The sequence below is a fragment of the Barbus barbus genome (genome assembly GCF_936440315.1).
Source record: "Barbus barbus genome assembly, chromosome: 6".
NCBI lineage: Eukaryota > Metazoa > Chordata > Actinopteri > Cypriniformes > Cyprinidae > Barbus > Barbus barbus.
In genome coordinates, this window is record NC_136734.1 from 40,860,943 (window position 1) to 40,869,777 (window position 8,835).

The 8,835-nt window shown below is 36.4% G+C and overlaps 1 protein-coding gene and 1 long non-coding RNA gene across 2 annotated transcripts; both read right to left on the bottom strand.

The window, feature by feature from the left end:
- Positions 1-3,605: 3,605 nt before the first annotated feature.
- On the bottom strand, positions 3,606-5,238 carry LOC306870793 (uncharacterized protein; the record flags this gene model as incomplete). Its single annotated transcript, XM_079418210.1, has 4 exons — positions 5,105-5,238; positions 4,829-4,976; positions 4,294-4,403; positions 3,606-3,914 (listed from the first exon to the last, which is right to left on the bottom strand). Exons 2-4 carry the CDS (start codon positions 4,971-4,973, stop codon positions 3,606-3,608), a joined length of 564 nt encoding a protein of 187 aa, XP_079274336.1. The 5' UTR covers positions 4,974-4,976; positions 5,105-5,238.
- A 546-nt stretch (positions 5,239-5,784) lies between these two features.
- LOC306872016 lies at positions 5,785-6,707 on the bottom strand. Its single transcript, XR_013784388.1, has 3 exons — positions 6,571-6,707; positions 6,007-6,390; positions 5,785-5,900 (listed from the first exon to the last, which is right to left on the bottom strand). It is a non-coding gene; the product is annotated as an uncharacterized lncRNA (long non-coding RNA).
- Between the last annotated feature and the right edge of the window lie 2,128 nt (positions 6,708-8,835).

The following is an 8,835-nucleotide window of genomic DNA, read 5'->3' on the forward strand; positions in this document are numbered from 1 at the left end:
ACGAGAGGGGAAGCTTAATAAAATTCCAATTGGCAACTTGCTCCATGACGATTACTGTTTCCAGAGCTTTTAGGAAGCTTTCGTCCGCACCTTTTTTTTCCCCTTCAAGAAGGACTTAACGTGATCACAAGATCTCCGTAGCACCCACTTTAAGAGCTATCATGCAGGAAGCTACATTCTCCGTTGACATGGCCTTAAGAGGCTCGTCTCGCCCTTTCTCTGTTATTCGCAATTAATCATAAATTGGTAAACCTTACAGTGAGATTAAAGGTATCGCATGCCTGAAGTGAGGCACACTTGAAAGGCAGAGAAAGGCAATAATGTGTACTTCAAACAGCAGGAGTGGCCATATAATGTTTTAAGAAATTGTTGGGTTTTCCAAGGTTCTGTCACCACAAAGCACGCTTATATACTACTCCACCAGAATATTTCAGTGCATAACATAATAATGCCCAGTTTATTGTGTCAATGTCACCAATCACACCCGAGGATAGCGGATCTCATTGATGTTCGAGGATGGGAGATATACTGTATATTTTTTAAGCATTAATGATTAACCATTTTATTTTTATGTGTCCCAAATCCTCAGGTACAGACTTGGAAATCGTCCTTCAAATTATCCTCGCTTCGAGGGTCAGGCCACTGAGATGTTCAATTATAACAGTTCATTGTGAAGTGGAGGTCTAAATCAATTTTGTGGAGAGGTGAAGGGGGGCTTTTCAGAACACCCCAAGGTAAATGATAAATTTTACCTTCATTTCGTTTTACAATGACAGTATGCAACAACATTCACAAAGACCTGTGCCAACCTTGGTAAGAAAACCATAGTAACAGAGCGAGGTTCGCAGCCTTCGAAAAAATAGTCAGATGAAGTTTTATTACTCCTCTTTGTAGATGAAATGCACAAAGAATTAAAACGGGAATACATCACTGTTTAAAGCATTGGAACAGAAAGCAATGATTTGTCCAAATATTCCCATATGAGCAGCCCTCACTAAAGACATGTTTACTAGTGAAATGTTCCAGAAACAGCTTCTGTTTCTACCCATGATTGTCTGCTGTGTCTGGTGCTGAGGTCAGAAAGGTCACGACCCTTCCTACAGGGGTCAGGAGTGTCCTGTCCCACAGACAGCCAGTGGTAAGCAGAGATGAATCAATTAAGGCACATCAAATCAAGAATTCATGCACTCTGAAGTGACAAATATTGGCTGGGACTGTCAAAGTCTCTCTGTCTGTCTCGTCCCATCACTCTCATTCAGTTATTAACCAGCCGCTGAAACTCTGTCTGAGAAATGAGGCCAAGCGGTTTGATTCGGTCTTGTGAGGGTTTATCATCAGTGGTCTTTGCTAAATCAGGCATCACTTTTACGTTACAAAACCCCTGACTCTAACTATGAAACTGTGGTGCATAACTTGAAACCACGACATGACATTAATTTGACCTTGCTCAGTATGTAAGCACCTAGCCATCACCAAGAATATCATAGCGACTGCAAAACCTCGTGGTTTGAAATCTGGGATGGCAACTGAGTAATAGCTATGATCTAATATAATCTAATAGCTATCACCCTGTTTTAATGTGCATTTTGAAGTATCGCATGAGAAACGAGTAATGGAAATGCCAAATTTTGAATAAAAATCCCTTAATTCGCAAAAACGTTTTTACGCTTGCTTGAGGTGGTTTTTGACTTGTGCGAAAAAGTGTTAATGTGAATAATGGGAGATTGGAAATGCTTTTTGCGGATACATTCCTCCATGTGCATCAAAAAAGTCTCGTTCACAGCATCTATGTGTTGTTTTGGTCGTTCTGAAACGCCTGAGCAAAGTCTATCATCAAAGTATTTCTGTATAATTGTCTTCCACGACTTCGTTCCCAAACAGAAGCATCCGCCTCCGAAAGCATTGACTGCATTCATTGTGTTTCGTCTGCTTGCTCTGAGGCGCAAGTCATTTATTATACATGAAAATGATTATATTCAGTAGCTTCTCCTACTATTCTTAGTGATTTATAGTGCCAGTTTATCAGGAAGTGACGATTTTGTTGTCTTCGACTCGTTGGATGGAAACGGTACTTGTTCGCAAATAATACAACACTTTTACTTAAACACACTATCAATCACAGTTGAGCGTTAGTAATAACTTCAGGCTGCGATCCAGTGTGGATTTTGGTGAAATGAGGCTGAAATATATCGTTAGTAACATTTCAGAAGAATTTTGTGGGAAAGATATGCAACTTCCGTGGGACGTGAAAGAAACGTAATGTAACTAATAGTGTAACTAATTCACTGCAAAAAATACCCTTCTTAAAACAAGCAAAATGCACTTAAATCTAGTTAAAGTGTACCAAAATCAAGCAAAAAAATCTGCCAATGGGGTAAGCAAAACCGGCTTAATAAGAATTCTTGAAAGTAGCATAAATATCTAGTCAATAATAAATGCTACTGGATCTTAAAACTAGATACAAATTCTTAAAACCAGACTTTTTAGCTTTTTATAAGCACTGAATAATAATAAATATAGGAAAAATTGCATTAAAACTAGATTATTTTAACTTAAATCTAGTCACTAAAAATACTGTTGGGTCTTAAAACTAGAATAGAATATTTAACCTTAAATCCAGCTTATTTCGATTTTTTCACACAAAAACCTAAAATAAGATGAAAATTCTCAAAATAACCCCCCCCCCCCACTTTAAATGAAGAAAAAAATAACTTACTCAGCTTTGCTGAACATTTATTAAAAGAACATTCTCCAAAGTTTAGCCTTTTAAACAAATGGAGCATATAAAAGCAGGATAAACTGATTCCAAGGCTAACTTACATTTTTACAAAAAAATAAAAAATTCCTTTGCAGATTTACAGCAAATGATCTGCGTAAACACTATGCCTCAGTCTATCTGCATACACAACCTCAAACAGCAGTCATTTAAGCTTCAAACAGCAATTACTGAATCAGTGTACTGCATTAAAAAGATAGTGATCCCAAAATGAAAATTCATACTACAACCTTTATGTTCTTTCAATCCTGTATGAGTTTCTTTGTTCTGTTGAGTACAGAAGATGATATTTTGGAGAATGTCGGTAGCCAGACAGTTGATGCATGAAAAAAAATAACTGTGAAAGTCAATGGCTACCATCAACTGTCTAGTTACCAACATTCTCCAAAATATCTTCTTCTGTAGTCAACAGAACAAATAAACAAGTTTGAAACAACATAAGGGTGAGTAAATGAGGACAACTTTCATTTTTTGGTCAACTATGCCTTTAATGTATGGCAGATTCACAAATGAACATTTTTCTCGTAAACAAGTGGGGTATAGCAAAACGGGATGAAGTCCAAAACTAAGAGTGAATTACTAAACTAACTAAAAAGTTCTCTTAATAAAAAAAAAAAAAAAAAAAAAAAACACTGGCACAGAACGACACTGTAACCTCAAACAGTAGTCCCATAAGTTACAAACAGTAATAACTAAAATGTATTGTATTATTGTATGTCAGAAAAAAAACTAACCACACAAATTAAGTGCAAATGGAAGAAAAAAAACAAAACAAAAAACACTGCAGCCGTCTCACAGCCTCAGACATACAACATGTTTGAAACAGTAATTAGTCAACAAACATTCTCCATTCTTGAATGGCCTTTTTGTACGAGGGGGTTGCATCCTGCTCGTGGATGGCATCTCTCAGAACTTGTGTTTGCAACACAGACAAGAGTGTTGCAAGACACTTTGGATATGTGAGATGGAATGCATAGTAATAGGCCAGGAGGTAGAGAGGCCCCTCGTAGAGCAAGTCTTTGTCAAATGTTAGAACTGGGGTTGTACCTACAACCACCATGCAGTTATCCTCACCAACCAGCAAGACAGGAGTGGAAAATGCGCGTCTGTGGATGTAGGTATCTGGATCCTCTGAAGGCTAGAAAAACAAATATAAAAAAATACATAATTTAGATTACATGCACAGCAAAAATCTAAAGATGATCTGGGTCACCATTCCCTTTTATAGAATTTTATTCCTACAATGGAAGTGAATGCTTACCCAGATCTGTTGGGTTATCAACATTGTTTAAAATGTCTAACTTTTGTGTTCGGCAGAACAAAGAAAGGTATACAGGTTCAAAACAACTTGTGGGCAAGTAAATGACAGAATTTTAATTTTTCTGTTAACTATCCCTTTCAGTTATTTTTTATGTTGCATGGCCAATTTTATATAGTGCAATTAGGATGGATTTAACCCAGTATTTTACTGAGCGTGTAGGCACCTTTTAATTTATCACTACTGAAGTAAAACTCACCGTCAGAACGTGGAAAAGAGCCTCACTGATTGGGACCTGTTTTTTTGGCGCTGTAGAGCCAGATGGGAAGAGCAGCGGCAGGGCAGTAAAAACAGCAATGGCATGTTCAACTAGTTAAGGAAAGAAAAAAAAAAAAAGACATTTATATCAATATCATATAGTACGTCTGTGGGTGTAATCTATACCATTGTTTTCTGATTCTGGAGACCCACTGCTCTGGACATTTTGTATGTCTCCTTTATTTAACAGACCTAATACAGATCACAAATTCATTAAAATAGCTCCATGAACTGAATTAACGAGCTGTTTAGACAACATTGTTTTCAACTGAAAAACTTTTTTTGAACTGAAAACCACTGATCTATAACAAAGGTTCTCAACTCTGGCCCTTGAGAGTGGAGTTTAACTCCAACCTTGATCAAACTCACCAGCCTGTAGATTTCTAGTAGGACCTGAAAATGATGATTAGCTTGTTCAGGTGTGTTTGATTAGATTTGGCTGAACTGGAGAACCCTAGAATTAAATAAAGCTTTACCTCCATTTAATGTCCTTGGAGGCTTCATGACTTTCTTCATCACTCCATAAAACTGAACCTTGGAGTAGAAGGTCTCCCACCTGCCCTTCACCTCAGAAATGTATTGGCAATTGTCTGGCTCAATGATTCTCCGCAGTTCATCCATTGCCTGAAAGAATTATTCATTTAATATATATATTTTAAAAAAAAAGTTTTTCTGTTTGTGGTTAGGCAGAGGATATGGGATATTTGTCAGTACATTATACATCTGTCTGAAATATGCTTCTGTGTACCCACATGGTCCAGTTCTTTGAAGCAGGGGTATGCTTGCAAAATTTTTGTTGGTTTGTCTTGCTCCTTCAAAGCATTCGAGTCAATGAAATTTCTTCTGGACTGGAACTCCAGGTCTAATAGATGGGTTACAGCAGCTTTGTTTGGCTTCTTTGCTTTGTACATTTCTTGCAGAGTCCTGTAATGTCTTGCCTGGGTTTTCTGGCTGTCAAGGCTGTTGTCTGGAGCATCAGCTACAATTTAGCCATAACATTTAATTACTGTACAAGACGCACAAAATCAACAATTCCAGAATGTATTCTACATAAAAGTAAAGAAGAATTAGGCATACATATATTACCAAACATTGTTATTTACAAAATACACTAATACATTTTGAAGTAAGATGTCCAGACGTGCCACTTCCTGAGGACACGTTCTTCACAGGATTTCTAAATTGCCTAAAATAACAAGGTGTTGGTTGTTTGCGATCGGTGCAACCAATGCCTGGATATTTTAGGCTGCTTAGAAATCCTGTGCAGAACGTGTCCTCAGGAAGTGGCACGTCTGGCCACCTTATTTTAAAGTAAATTTTAATGTACTTACATGCTTCATCGATGCTGTCATTTTCTTGCCGTGGGGTGCTTGATCTTGAGGGTGGTGACAGATTGACTGTTGATGCACTGGAATCAGCGTCATAGTCACTTGCCACTGCAGCAGGTGGTTCTCTGTCCTGACGTGCTCTTTTGGAAGGAGGCTGTTTGGCCTTCACGGGACTTCGGATATTTGAAAGTCGCTTCAGGAGCTTTTTGGCAACAGTGTCCTGTACAACAGAACAAAAGCATCAATGAATAATTTTGAAGCAATGTTAGCAGCAAAACAATGTTTTATTTTTAATTTTTTATAATTAATTAAATGATGTCACTCACCCACTCATGCCTAGATCCAGTTGATTTATCTTTTATCATAGGGTAGTATTCCACTAACCGTTTTGCCATGGCAATAACTTCATATTTAGTGGGATATTTGTAGTCATCTGAAGCCGCTCTTGCAATTGATATCATGTTTGTCATGGTATTTCGGATGAGCCGGCAGAACAGCTCCTTCGATAAGGTGACGTCACCCTCTTTTCCAAGACGCTGCTGCTCAAAGTATGTGCGTCTCATGTGTTGTAGTTCACTATCAGTGAAGAGAACATATTCTGGGCTGGGTAACTTTAAAAACTTTGAAGTGCTGGGGTCATCTTGTTTTGAACTGTCAGTATGTTCGTCATCTGCTGATGAACCTTGGACTTCAACAGGAATGGTGTGTCCCTAAAATACAAATATATACATTAATCAAACCAGATACAGTAATTTATTTTATTCACAGAGTGTCTCATGTATGTATATGTTATTCTTCAACCACACCAACTTGCATATAAATTATCTGTACTGAAATTATGCCCATTAACAGGTTAAAAATATCCAAAATACTTATTTGAAGTTAATTACCTGTTCTTCCTTATGAGTCAAAAGCCAAATGGCTTTGCGCCGCAGGAAGTGCTCAGGACCAGGAAATAGATCTCGGATATCCTCCCGTGAGAGAGTTGGTAAAATGTCTTCCCCAATGTTAGCAGCTTAGAACAAATGCAAATACATTAGTCAGTGTAACTCGCGTATACTTTGCGCGCAGAAGACTTCGGATATTGAAAAAATATATATACATGTCAATATAGATAATTAAAATAGTTTATCCATATATATATATATATATATATTTGTTTTTTTCGTAACATGAACCTAACAGGAACCTATTATGAAAAAGCAATAAAGAGTTGTAATGCATTTTATAACATTGGCTGATGGCAGTAAAACCATCAGCCAATGTCATAAATATGTTGGATAATGTTTTTGTTCATTATCCGATAATCAATATTAGTGTACACATTTAAATACAAACATTCTTAGTGCATATTGTAACATAAGGATCATAAGTGCTAGAAATGTTCTGAAACAGTTATAATGTCACTGAATGCAATAGTGAATGAATATTGTTATTGTCAACATCTTAAATGATAATGCCCTTCGATGATATCACAAAAAAAGAACTCGCGTTTGGATATTAAAAAATAAATAAATAAATACAAATAAATAAATTTAGCACTTATTAGTACAACTAAGGTCATGGAAAGCAAACTGGAAAACATTTATTAAACAGATCTCAAGAGAAAGAGACTGCATTTTGTAATATTCAGTTAACTTAATTTAATTCGATACAGGAACGTGTTTTTTTCCCAGCAGGAAGCATTGCATATTCGATTACAATTCAATTGAGAATGAGAATGTGACATAACTCCTCATTCTATATTTCGAATACAATCTATTTCAAATTTCAATTACCATAATAAACAATTAAGCGATTTTAGAAATTACTAACCTTTAAGAGTGGAAATCGCAACCTCGTCGAGTCCATCCATGGCGAAAAACTGGCGGGAGGAGGAAGTGCCTTCGTCTCCTAACTGCACTTTGGCGCGATGATTACGCATGCGTCTTGACGTTAATGCGTCACAGGGTCAAAGCACTATTGCGCACTATTGCGCATGCTCAGCGCGCGTTTTCTAATTTCCTGTTGGGTTTTTTTATGTTTGGTTTGGCATGTAATAATAGTAGTGTTCCAGATGTAACTGAAAACTGCGGTTAAAAGATACATTTATCATCGATTTTATACTCAATATTTCTGGTTTACAGTCTATGGTTGGGACCAATGCTCCGTCACATGTGCATGAGATTCGAATCCAAACATTGTTTTTTTTAAAAATGGGTTTCAAAAGTAAATTTTAAAAATGTCTGCAAGTCCTTGATTAGGCATAATCAAATGTTTGAATGCTGTCAGAATGTGAACAGTTCCAATCTATTTTTGTGATTAATCTGCGTTATGCAACAAATGCTGCTGATTGAGCAAAACCTGTAATGAACCCAGAATAGATATTTTAATATTTGTGTATAAGTACTGTCTGTTGTGACAGGGAGAAATCTGTTAGATGTGATTGTGCTACAGAAAATTCTGTAATGTTGAATAAGTTGTTGATGGTACAACATTTGCAATTTTTCTTTTATTTCAATATGAAATAAATCTGAATTAAACCACTTTTTAGCCAAGTGTTTTATGTTCACACAAGCAATTTTTCTTAAATGAAATTTCAAAAACCGACAGACTCGATCATTAAAAAAACAAAAAACAATCCTTTCTCAAGGTTCTTGAAATTAGAGTTTTTAGGGGTGGTATCAGTCTTAAAATTAGCACAACAATCTAACTGAACACGCACCAATTGGGCTATCACATGTTTCTAGTAAAATCTTGCTCAAAATTAGTTAACATTTACTTGCCTAGATCTAAGAAGATAAATTTTCTTAAATTAAGATTTATAGTCTAATCTGCAATGTATTTTATAAGACTATTTATCTTTAATGGCAAAAAACAAGACACATTTTCTAGAAATAAGCATTTTTTAACTTTCTTGGATTTCAGTTTTTGCAGTGTTACTGCTGCCAGAAAGTAATAAGTAACATAATAATATTGCTGTACTTTTGAAAGGAGTAACTAGTAATGAGTATTAAATTAAATGTATCTAGCCCAACACTGATTTCTAGTATTTATTACGTTCTCCTGGAGCATCTGACCGCGCCGGTTCTGTTTAAAATCCTTTCCCATCGCCGCTCTGTCATTTCACTAAGTCTTGCCACAAACACACATAGCAGCCACTTGATATGTTTGCA